Source organism: Solanum tuberosum, unplaced genomic scaffold (genome assembly GCF_000226075.1).
Source record: "Solanum tuberosum cultivar DM 1-3 516 R44 unplaced genomic scaffold, SolTub_3.0 scf00505, whole genome shotgun sequence".
Taxonomy (NCBI): Eukaryota; Viridiplantae; Streptophyta; class Magnoliopsida; order Solanales; family Solanaceae; genus Solanum; species Solanum tuberosum.
The window spans coordinates 205,602-218,305 of NW_006239422.1; the positions used below are offsets into that span (position 1 = coordinate 205,602).

The window sequence follows — 12,704 nt, forward strand, 5'->3', positions numbered from 1 at the left end:
ACAACTGAATTTATCAACATAAAGAAAAGGTTCACTTGTATAATTTTGTTAATAAAATGACGTATCTCAACCTCAAAAGCTAGCTCATAGAATTAGAATTGTTGACAACTATGTGAGAAGACAACAATCTATTTGGAGAGTTGACAACAACATCGGGCCCAATATAGTTAAACTAAGAATAAGAATCGAGCGTGGTTCTAATACCACGTCGAGAAAATAAAGTAAATCTAACTCAACTTCAAAAATTAGCTCATAAAATGAAGATTGTCCGGACTACATATATAAAAAGACAACAATCCATTCCCTTAGCCAATGTAGGACACTTCAATGGATGATAATAGGATTAAGCATTGAACAACAAGTACATCCTTTTCTAACAAGAACTACAAATAAAACATCAACCAAGAAAAAGAAGAAGACTGATACCTACCTAAATCATATATTATTATAAGTGAGAAGCTCCAAAATGAAAAGTTAAATTACCATTTTATCTCTACACTAAATATAAATTTAATCATATATCTTAATAAATAATAATATTTTAATTATATAAAGATAACATTAAAAGTCCAGCAACTATAATTTTAAAATATAAAACTTATTAATAATCATATGCATTGAACCGGATAAGCAATACATGGTTCATCTGACAGTAATTATTATAGTAGCAAATTTCCTTAATATTAATTAGAATACAACCTTTTCACATTCCAACATTTATTAGTTTGATTGAATCTTCTACATGTTATATTTGTTCATCTATCAATACTTATTATAGCATAATATTATCTTAATATGTAGTAATTTAGAATACAATGTTTTCTCAACAAAACATTTTCTTGTGTAATTTTTGTTCATTCTTTTTCTTAGTTTTTTTGTACTTGCAATGTATAAAATCTCATAACAATGGTTGTACGTAGCTGCTGTTTGGAAGTTGGAAAGAACATTGTATCATACTTTAAGTCTTTTCTTCTCCAATAATAAAACTTTTAATTTTCTTTAGTTACCTAACTTAATTGATAATGAATGATCTTATCTATTCCATTAAATTATGCTCAATGATCAACTTATATAAATGAATTCATAAATCAAGAATATGTACAACTCTCTCCATTAGGGGAAGCAGTAGAGGAAAGATTTTAAAGAGTAAGTTCATTTTTCAGCTTTGTTATTTTCTGTGAACGTGTTCGTAAAAATATATTTTTCTTGTTTATATAATATTTTATGAGTTTTAAGTTTTATAAATTATCAATGTTTCTTATATTCATGTTTATGAGTTAAAATCAAACTGATGTAACATAGAAGTGTTAGAGATTGACTTTTGATCCTCTTATATGTCATACCTTTACCATTAGCTTTGAGTCTTTGCTTAGCTTGAAGTTGTTTGAAACTTTAATTTTTGATACCTTAAATTTGCTGAAGTTGGTAAAAAAGGAGTGGATAAATGAAATAGAATAGGTATTCATATATAATGTTTTGGTGATAAATGTTTATTAATGTTTTCCTAATTATATAATTAAAGTGGATGAATGAAACTACTCTAACCGTTGAAATCGGTAATCAAACAACAAATGGAATACACATCAAGAACATTACTTATGAAAGAGTATCATGTAATATATCAATACATTAAATGTTGCTCAAAATATAATTCATTATACATTTTACCTATCTAGATAAATTTAGTTGTTTAATTTTGTATTTTCAAATAATATTTAATTATCTAATATTGTTCAATGAAGAAGTCATTTGAATATATTTTAGCTTGTACTTTTTCACTTTATTCTATTATTCATTACAATGTATTTTTGATATGATTTATTTTATATGAACTACTTGTATGAAACACACGTGCGAAGAACGTGTCCAGAAACTAGTAAGAAGAAAAAACACAGCACAAGTACACAACAAAGCCAAATGAAGTAATAAGATCCCACAAATTTTCAATGTGAATCTTGAATCAACAAGAATTAAACAAGTACACACTCTTCTAACAATCTATATTTCTCAGCTACAAGAACTACACACAAATCACTACAAATACAACATCAACCAAGAAAAACTTGAGACATAACAGAGTCATAAAGAGTCATCACCATCAACAAAGTCCACAAATCTTCAGCTTCACTCTACACCATTTTGTGCTGGCTGTGGCTTAACCTTCCTATCTACTGTGAATCTTGAATCAGTACAGGCTTTCCTAACAATCTACATTGCACAGCTAAAAGAAACACATCTCGTTACAACTACAACATCAACCAAGAAAACTTAAAACATAACAGAGTTATAAAAGTCATCACCATCAACCAAGTCCGCGAATTTTTCAGCTTCACTCTAAACCATTTTGTGGTGGCTGTGGCCTAATCTTCCTAGGCCTACCTCTAGGCCTTCCTGTTTTCGAAACAGGAGCTAAGTCACTAGGGACACTTGTTGGTTTTGGTTTCTTGGAAGTAGGTGGTGCATTGGGGTCTTTTTTCGGGCGACCTCTTGGCTTTGGAGCTGCAATTTCTGTTCCTTGTGGCAATGTTGTTTTGGGTTTTGGTGGTCGGCCGCGGCCACGCTTAGGGGGTGCATCTGGACCAGGTTTAATGTAGTTGTTTTTTAGGAAAAGAAGTTCACCAGTTTGTTTCATTCTATCCAAATGGTAAGTTAGCAACTTTGAGTGTGCATCATTCATGTTTCCATACTTAGATTCAATGTACTTTGATATTGATGACTTGTTTGAGCCTTCTTTTTGTTGCAATGTATCAAGGGCTTCATAAATCATCTGATAATTAAAACCAACATCCCAAAAGTTGAATTTTTTTTTTGTAATGAAATAAACAATTAAAAAAAAAAGACAGACATGCTGATCTGTGTTTTTTTTTAAAAAAAAAAAGCATTCTTGATGATCATGTGATCATGTGGGAGCCATTAAAGAAGTAAAAAAGCAAAAAATTAAGAACTAGACAAAAGTTGTTCCTGTTTCTTTAATAAACTGTTCTTTATTTTCTCTTTTTCCAAAGTTTTCTTGGGATTCCAAATTTCATTTTTGGCACTAACAAATGCAAGAATCTACATTTTTGAAAGGCCAAAATTAAAAAAAAAATCCAGTTGTACTGCACAAAAAGTTACAATTTTGCTTGAAGAAAAATGACTACTTCTTGTTTTTCTTCCTTCTTAGTTATCAAAGATTAAATCTTTCTTCTAAAACCAATAGGAACCTTAAGTGAAACACTAGAAAGGAATCAATTTGAGCTAAAAAAAAAAACAAAAACTTGCTAGAAAGCAAGAAACTTTGTACTCTCTCAATTTCAATTTATTTGTATGGTTTTGATTTGTCAGAAAAAAAAATTTAAATTTTTTTTCGAATCTTTCTTTGTCTTGTTTTGATTTGACATGAAGTTTAAAAAAATTAAAAACTTCCGAATCTTGTAGTCTTAAACTAAAGATAGTAGAATGTCTTAAATATACGGCGTAAAAAATTAAAATTAAAGAGTTGTCAAAACTGGGAAAAAAACATTCTTTTTAAACTAGCACTTAAGTTTCTGAAACATGCATACTTCATGTAAAACTAAACAAAGAAAGGATTAGAATTCATGAAGAAAACATTAAAAAAACGTTTTTTCTCCAATTTCTTCAAAAGTTCAAATCTTTCTACTAAAACCAAGAAAAAAAAACAACACCCCATCTGATATAATGTGAAAAAGGGTCAAATTTTTGAGAAAAGAACGAAATTAGAACATGATTTTTAGCAGAAAAAAAATTAAAGAAAATTAAAGGGGTCAAAGTGAAAATATGAAAAGTTGGTATTTTTTTTTACCTGAGGGTATTCAGGATGAATCTTGTTGACAAATTCAGTAGCCATTGAAACTTGCAGAGAGAGAAAGAGAGAAATGTCCCCACAAAGAGATGGAGAGAGAGAGGACAATGTCAGCTTCAAAAGCACAGTGAATAATTTGCTACTATACTAGTACTAAAGAAATTAAAAAAATAGAAAGAGCTTATCCACAAAGAAATTCAAATAAAAAAATACCCTTCCTTTCAATTTAATCGTCTTACTTTTTCCTGATCGGTCCTAAAAAGATACTTATTTTTATATGGGGTCAAGTCTAACCAATTCCGATTGGTTACCGAGTTTTCTTTTTGGAGGGGGGGGGTCCGAGCGGGGTAGTCCAGGTAACCGGTTCAGGAGTGACGTGACACTATTGGATTGGACGGGGCCACAGGTAGTCCAACTAAGACTGTGTGGGTCCAGCTTTGTGATGAATCCAGCCCAATCCTGGCCCCTTCCATAGTTTTAATATTCTACCTGATAAGTTTAAGATCACAATTTAAATGATTACATCATAAGTTCCATTTTTCTTAATATAAGCTTTTAAATTTCGTGTTCAGTAAAATTAAAACACTTAAATTAAGACGGAGGAAGTATAGAGAAGGAAAAAGATGTTAGTAATTTTTAGAACGATGCGAAAAATCCAAATCTGGAGAAGGGCCGGTGGGGGCATTTGGAAAAGTCGGGGCCGATCGGGTGTGTTCATTCCAGGAGGTGATGAGAGGCTTAAGATTCATGCATTGGACAAAAATCCAACTGTTGTAAATCTTTATTACAAAGGATAGATAACTTGGATTTTCCTTTGTCTTTGTTGTAGCATTGAACTGAGCTTTATCTGTCATAGAACTAAGTAACAATAAATTTATCAGAAATCTGCTTTGTATAAGAAGAAAATAAAGTGTTGCTTTAGACTTTTTATACATTCATAAAAATATCAATGATCCAAAGATACAAACAAGTTACATAGCATGAAAGGATGAAAATCATTTTGGGATTTTTTTTTCTAATGTAAGTAGAGCTTATGAACTATTTTTTTTCACAGGACGAATATTGATTAGTCCCTTCATCTAGATATCTACAGTATTGAGTTACGGGCACCTTCTAATATGTCCTGTTGTTGTCATCTTGGCTCTCTACGTCCCCTGGTGACACTCCGTCCACCATGAACCTCCAGCTATCTCCCTCTCCTATTTCCCATTGTCTTTTCAATTCAAGAATGGTTTTCGATGCAGCAGCTGCAATGGCAGGGTTGTCATCTTCTGCTAGTCTCTATGGACACATAACAAAGCCTACCGTTATTTTTAGTGTTGAATAGTTTCAATAAGAGAAAGTGTAGTTCATGGAAATGGCATGATAAGACATCAGTTCTCTGTACAAATTACCTGTAACGCTCCCATGCCAGCGTTTCCTAAACTCCACATGGACGGTGCAGCTGAGAGTGCATTTGCCAATGCTTTCCTATACGATGAAATTTACAGGTGTTCGAGTCATAGATAGATCTAAAATGACTAATACTGTATCAATCAAAACAAGTAAAAGACAAATAAAACAAATGAGGATAGTAAAACGCCTTTATCTTCGTCTCAAGATGATACAGATCTGATCTTTAGGAGCCTCGTAAGTTACTCCCTCCGTTTCAATTTGTTTGTCTTACTTTCCTTTTCAGTCCGTTTCAAAAAGAACGTCTCTTTCCTTTTTATTGGCAACTCTTTGATTTCAACGTTCCACATGACATGTTTAAGAACACAAGATTAAATGACATTTTGGTACATTCTACTACGTATCTTTAGTTTGAGACACAAGATTCCAAAGTTTTCTTTGCTTTCTTAAATGCCGTGCCAAGTCAAAACCATACAAACAAATTGAAATGTCTCAGTATCATCCAAAACAAAGTGCAGTTGATTTTAAGGAGTAGAAACATTATTTTGGGAGGCTCGAGTACGAAATACGTGAGGTTTAATTGCATAGATTAGATATGATAGCGCGAAATAGTATACAACGGGGTCTAATTCATTTCATAGAAATGTCAAAAGAGGGTGAAAAAGCTAACCTTGTATTTACATCAGGAGAACTTGAACACTCAGCCAGCAAGGATACACTACTTTTACCATCCATTGCATCAAGATCTATAAGCGTTGCTACCAACAGCTCGAGCTGCTCGAATCAGGAAATTTATAAAAGAAATGAGATGTGGAAGAGAGCATTAATACATCAAAGGTAATCAGACGTAGTCATTATTATCCATTTAAGTTTTTTTAAGTAGGGACCTCTTCTGGATCAGTATAGTCAATTCCATCAGCTTCGGAAAGTGCAGATGCTATATCCCAATATGCTTCCTGCAGGTATTAACATATAATTATACATATCGGAAGTATTCATTTACTTCATTAGAACTTTGAAAGTAGACAAGGCTCGATACCTGGATAGCAGTGAGGCGATCAGATGAAACTTCCCCGGGAAGAAATTCCAGAGTTTTCCCATTCTTCTCAAGTGTAATATGCCTTGTTTTCTCTGTATCTATGGAACTTCTTTTCCTGAACAGAGGACGGATACCAGTACGGAGCAGAGATGAAGATTTAAAGTCAGATCAATTGTATTATTTTTTCCCGTTATTACTGCTAGGATGCAAAATGAACTTACAATTTGCACATCTTGCTCACCATCCTATCATGAATGTTCTTGACAAACTGCAAAACCACAAAACAAACACAAGAAACCATGAAGAAAAAAGAAATATAGAGCAATGAGCGCAGTCATTGATAGAACGGAGGAAGTAAATAAACATATCTTCGTACAACACATAATATGAAAGATCAATTCCATTTTATGCAATTACCATACCTCCAGAGCCATCAGAGAATCCTCCATTGCGCGCTGTTTTGCCACAAAGTCGGCACGTCTTAAATCAGCCTGATTATTGGGAAAAAACAGCTGCTTTTAGATTATCTATATTAGCCACCAAATAATTTTAATGAACCTATGTGCGTGCAAAGCAACGTAAATTTATAGCAAAGACAGTGATGTCGTCAACAAGCTGCTATCTGCTCTCGAAGTTCTGAATCAGTAGCAGGAGCCAAGCAGATCAATACAGATTTGAACTTTTGAGTTATCAATGAAAATGCTAAACACAATACATGTCTAATCCATTAATAACCTTGTTGAACACAATGTGCCTTGTACTAGGAAAAGTTGCAGCATTTTGAGGTGAAAACATGTTCTGCTAGTTTTAGTCTGATTGTATCGAACATCACTTCCACACTCAGTTTAGGTCCCCTGACTCATAAATTAGATCTTCGGTTTCATGTGCTTCTCGATGCATTACATCTTCGATCACATGTACCTCAGCTTCAATACGTTCATTTTGGAATTAAATACTACTAATAGATAAGGCTTAAAAACTTGCAATTTGTCTGTACTCCAACGTTTATAACATTTTGGTGCATTTTGTATCTCCAATAAGAAGCCCATATCTATCTGGAGACTGGGATTATGCAATTACCTCTCTAATGGGCGGTCTACTTGGTGGAGCCATTAAAATGCTTCATCTTAGTCAAGTTAAATTACAACATGGCAAATTTTTTATTTTAATTCTTCAAGAAAATGATTCGCTCCACTTTGCCTCCAGCTACCTTAGGGAACAAGTGAAGAAATGCACTGCACGAATTTATACGGCACAAATGAAAAAATTCACCTCCAAGGCACCATCGCTCCAGTGTCGATCAGCAGCTTTCTTCAGTCTCGTTTGAGCTATGTTTTTAAGAATCTGCCAAGCACAATTAATAAGCATTCACAATAAAAAGATGGTGATGGAATATCTTATGGTAGATAATTATATTACAACTCTCTTACAGTGGCAACATGATGGATTCTTTCAGCTCTTTTCTTGACATCATGATCAACTTTCTCAGTATCTTCCCGTGCCCGAGCTAATTGAAGAAAGAAAAGAAAACGGATCAATCAGAAACTCAGGAGTGTATCACCAACATCAAATGACAAAAGTTATTATCCAAATGCTATTGTCAACTATCTCCGTCACGAATACCACTATCCAAGCAACATTCATCAAAGTACTGAACTTTGGTTCCCAGCATGAAAATTGCAAATAGCCAGTTGAATATGATTCTTTTATCATAGTGTCAAAGCTTGAGAATCGGGCAAAGAATTTTACCATCAAGCTTAAGAAACTCTGAACCAAGAAATGCAACATCTTGGCGCGCACGGGCATCCATTCTCATTATTTGCCTGTTGTATTTGACATGAAGCTAATGTATCATATTTCATTTGATAAAGTAGTTTTCGAAGATGATGTATAGAGGTATTTGACAAATATTGGAATATATGATGATGGAGCCGACGAGAAGACAGTTTGAGGTAGCAAAAATCAAACAAACACTATCTCAATGTGTTGTGATCACCAATTATCTCTCAGTGTTCGATTGTTCAACGAATTATATAGTCTCTAAAATTTGCTAGGCAGAGAATAATGAGAACATTTAGACAGTTGCAGAACATTCAGATTGATTCTACAGTATAGTCAACTGTATCAAAATCTCATTTCTAATAACGAGCCAGTCCTCTTCCTTCTACCTAAGTGGAGGCTCACAAATTATATCCTCATATCTTGACCCCAATTCAAACCTAAATATACAACAAATGACAAAATGTTATTTCTTTTTCAATAAAAAAGCTGGGAAAAAATCTGGTGAGGACTATAATCAAGTTTTTAGACCTCTCTGAGGTTTTTCTGGGGTGTATAAAGTACTCCCACTATTCCATTTTACGTGACACTATTTCTGTTTAAAAAATAACAGCTTTCTAGATTTCTGAACTTTCTCATTTTACCCTTAATGGAATGTTTTTATAGCCTCAATAATTATTTTAAACTGATACAAGACTTGAATAAATAATGCATAAAATGTCAGGCATATATTGTACCGAGAAAGCAGCACAATATCATTCTTCGCCCTTTCATTCACAAATTTGGCATCGTTGTAAGCAAATTTACAAGCTTCCGCAATTGCCTGACTTGAAGGAATAACTTTCCCAACTGTGGTTGCTTGATCATTTTCTTGTACACTGCAAAAATATAGTCCAGAGATGAACTAAAATTACAATAATATCAACACAAGAAATTGAAGAAGCAACATTATAATAGTGTTGTATTTTCGAACTAAAACTACTAATAATGAGAGTCTTAAATTTTCATTTATAGACAGTTCCTTTCATATTTTTGGTGGTATGCATTGATCGACCATTTGTTGTAACAATGCTTACCTAGAGATATTGGAATAATCATCACTGTTTCTGGCACACTCTGTCTCAGTGTCGCGTGTTTCTGTTGAGCGACATAACACAGGAGATCCCCTGAAGTTGACACGGTTGCTTAGTTTTCCGCATGCCTCCCAGAACCTCTTATTAGAAAACTTCAGTCTTGGCATAGTAGAATATCCATTGTGTTTGCTATGTTCAGTCCCTTGACTGTGGGTGTGAACCTTTGGGTGTTGAGGTGATTTGGCAGAATAATAAATGATCCCATTTGGGGTAGCCATAATTATCTACAAGATCGTACAAGCCAAAAGCAAAATTCCCAGCTGTATCCGGAGAGACGAAAAAATATTTAACAAAGCATTTACCGAAAACCTGAAAGGCAAAGCAAATTCTAACAAAATAAGATTCTTTAGTTTAAACTATAAATAATTGTCTAGTATCAAAATGGTTACTGACATGAATAAAGACAAAGGTTACTCTACAATGACCTCATTGGTAGAGTGTACCACAAATTAAAACAAGATAATCAAATTCCAAAGTATTAAGTATTATTGCAAAAGTAGTGTTGCCAAAGGCGTGCTTAAAGCACACTTAAGCCCTGAACAACGCGCAAAGCATGTTGAGTACTTTGCCTTGCTTAGCCGTCCTTCAGTGTTGTCATCTGTATTCAATAGCTTTCCCTCAAGTTTGTGCTCAGATTTGGCAACTGCCTTTTGGTGATTCAAATTAACAGTTTTTTTACTGCTTTGCGTTTCATGGTCCTCGTTGCCAACAGTTCATACATATACTTAAGCAGAATACACGGATTATTATACAATAAATTAGGATTCTAGATTAATCATATACTTCTCAATCATAAATGGCAATCAGGACCACCAAAAAAAGCACCTATGCATGCATAATAACTAGTAACTTCAAAGCACCCTAGCCTTCACAAGACCCTCAGAAGTTCAGTACTGACGATTAGACCACAATTAGTGATGTCCCCTCAAATCTTCCTTTCTTAACCAAAGACTCAATCGAAGGGTAAGTGAACTTAGTTCCCAATAAGGAAACCATTTAAGTACCTATGAGTACCCCTCCATGACAATTCATAAGAAACTTACTCGGAATTTCAGAAAATCATAGATACCATTCATTTCTATCTAATCATATTGAATGTGTTCCACCAGTCATTGAAAAATGTTGTTAGTTATCTATGTTCTTTCTTTACTCTTTTTTCAGCAAGATCTTCTCAAGATGAAATCTTGGAAGAGTTTGATGGACACCCACATGGCAATCAATCAAAATAAAGCTAAGCAAAACAGAAAAATCCTCAGTTTCAGCAACCAAGAGGTAGCAATTATGAACAGACTGAGGGGATAATAAAGATGAAATCTTGGAAGAAATTGAAAGACATCCATATGGCAATCAATTAAAATAAAGCTAAGCAACACTGAAAAATCCTCAGTTTCAGCAACCAAGAGGTACAACTTATTAACAGAGTGAGGGGACAATCCAAATGAAATCTGGGAAGATTTTGATGGACACTCACATGGAAACCAATCAAATTAAAGCTAAACAAGCAGAAAATTCTTCAGTTTCAGCAACCAAGAGGTACAACTTATGAACAGAGTGAGGTTACAATAGAGATGAAATCTTGGAAGAATTTGATAGACACCCACATGGAGATCAGTCAAACTAAAAGCTAAACAAGCAGAAAAATCATCAGTTTCAGCAACCAAGAGGTACAACTTTTATTAACAGAGGGAGGGTACAACAAAGATGAAATCTTGGAAGAATTTGATGGACACCCACATGGAAAACAAAGCAAAGAAACTAAACAATTTCACCTTAGAACAAGAAAGACAGATGAATGAAGTAAGTCAATAGCACACTATGGAAAAGACTTACCTTTGCTACCCAGCACAGAGAGAAGGAGAGGTGTGTGTGTGTGTGGGGGGGGGGGGATAAAACTTTTATTAACAGAGGGAGGGTACAACAAAGATGAAATCTTGGAAGAATTTGATGGACACCCACATGGAAAACAAAGCAAAGAAACTAAACAATTTCACCTTAGAACAAGAAAGACAGATGAATGAAGTAAGTCAATAGCACACTATGGAAAAGACTTACCTTTGCTACCCAGCACAGAGAGAAGGAGAGGTGTGTGTGTGTGTGGGGGGGGGGGTAGTAAAGATGAAATCTTGGAAGAATTGATGGACACCCACATGGGAAAATAAGCTAAATAAAGCAAAGCAACTACATAATTTCATCTAGTAACAAGAAAGATAGAGATGAAGGAGTCAAGTAAATAGCACATTAAAGAAAAATACTTGACCTTTGCTACAGAGTACAGAGAGAGAAAGGGGGTGGGGTTGGTGGAAGTATATTTGGCTAAAGGGAAGGAGGGGTCCTTGCTGAAATTGGATGTAGTGAATGGTGAAGAAAAGAGTAAGCATTGCAAAATTGGAGAATTTGTGGCCACAAGCTTAGCATATGGCCCCTTATTGTCCAACACTACCTTACAAAAGAAAATTAACTACTGGGGTATGGTAGTTGGAATAAGAGAAACACTCATTTGCAATTGGAGGATTTGTTTGAGAAGTTCTAGATAATTGTCTTGTATATTCCTTTAGTTATAGGTAAATAGTAGTAGTAGTATGTATTTCATCCTAACTGCTGAAGAATTGAGGTCTCGAAAGATAAAAATACTAGGTGATTTTTTTTGTTTTAGTTTTGGTGGACAGTGTTACCTACACTTATTACAGGTAACAAGTAACCTACGATAAATGAGAAGAAATCACCCTAGTGGTTTTGTATCTGCTGAGATTTGAACCCGAGACTTCATAGTTCTTAACCCTTTTCATTGACCACTACGCTATACCCTTGGGTGCTTTTGACAATTATATTCATCATGTGTTTGTGCGCTAGTGTAACAAAGATTTGTGAAGTTGGCTGTGTTGATTTAGAATAAATGTTATAAAAACACATACTAGCAACTGAAAAATCTTTAGAAATTTGTTATGCTACTGAAAATTTGTTAGAAAGTTTGCCCTTTTGCTTAGATATGATGAAGAATGTTCTTCTAACAGTTACATTTATCATGTCTTTGTGTGCTAGTGCAGGAAAAATTTGTGTTTACTGATGATTTGTGAAATCAGTTATGTAGATTTTGATTTTTGAATACGTGTTATGAAAGCAGATACAAGCAAATGAAAAACTGTTAGAAATTTAGTCTTTTCCTTAATTTTGCTGAAGAATGTTCTTTAACAGATACATTTATCATGTGTTTCTGGTGATTTTGAATGTGTTAATGAAAGCAGATACTTAGGGCCTGTTTGGCCATGCGATATGATATCATGATATGGAATCATGAGATAAAATTGAAGGTTTGTTTGGACATGCGATATGGAATTTTTGTGTTGTATATTTTCTCATAAACATAAAAATCCCATAAGTTGTAAAACTATTAAAATAGCCCCAATTGTTTATTCAATCTTATCAAATAAACAAAAATTATAAAATCGCATAATAAATTATTACAAAGTTATTTGTTCTTCACTTAAATAATTGTTTCATCTAACTTTAATTTAATAAAAAAAAATTGAACATAAATTGTAGTGTATTAGTCTTTAATATT

The 12,704-nt window shown here is 33.8% G+C and overlaps 2 protein-coding genes across 4 annotated transcripts; both read right to left on the bottom strand.

Moving 5' to 3' along the window:
• Positions 1-1,906: 1,906 nt before the first annotated feature.
• LOC102584819 (HMG-Y-related protein A-like) lies at positions 1,907-3,928 on the bottom strand. The gene is made up of 2 exons (XM_006364571.2): positions 3,803-3,928; positions 1,907-2,767 (listed from the first exon to the last, which is right to left on the bottom strand). The coding sequence occupies exons 1-2, from the start codon at positions 3,845-3,847 to the stop codon at positions 2,330-2,332; spliced, it is 483 nt and encodes a 160-aa protein (XP_006364633.1). The 5' UTR covers positions 3,848-3,928; the 3' UTR covers positions 1,907-2,329.
• A 769-nt stretch (positions 3,929-4,697) lies between these two features.
• On the bottom strand, positions 4,698-11,584 carry LOC102585135 (uncharacterized). 3 transcript variants are annotated; one of them, XM_006364572.2, is made up of 13 exons: positions 11,403-11,584; positions 9,089-9,454; positions 8,750-8,890; positions 7,983-8,056; positions 7,664-7,740; positions 7,506-7,577; positions 6,656-6,724; positions 6,455-6,501; positions 6,234-6,348; positions 6,082-6,150; positions 5,865-5,968; positions 5,197-5,272; positions 4,698-5,083 (listed from the first exon to the last, which is right to left on the bottom strand). In XM_006364572.2, exons 2-13 carry the CDS (start codon positions 9,361-9,363, stop codon positions 4,916-4,918), a joined length of 1,287 nt encoding a protein of 428 aa, XP_006364634.1. In that variant the 5' UTR covers positions 9,364-9,454; positions 11,403-11,584; the 3' UTR covers positions 4,698-4,915. The 3 variants fall into 3 exon arrangements, with proteins under 3 accessions (XP_006364634.1, XP_006364636.1, XP_006364635.1); XM_006364574.2 differs by lacking the exon at positions 11,403-11,584 and adding an exon at positions 11,198-11,357; XM_006364573.2 differs by lacking the exon at positions 11,403-11,584 and adding an exon at positions 10,976-11,037.
• Positions 11,585-12,704: the final 1,120 nt, after the last annotated feature.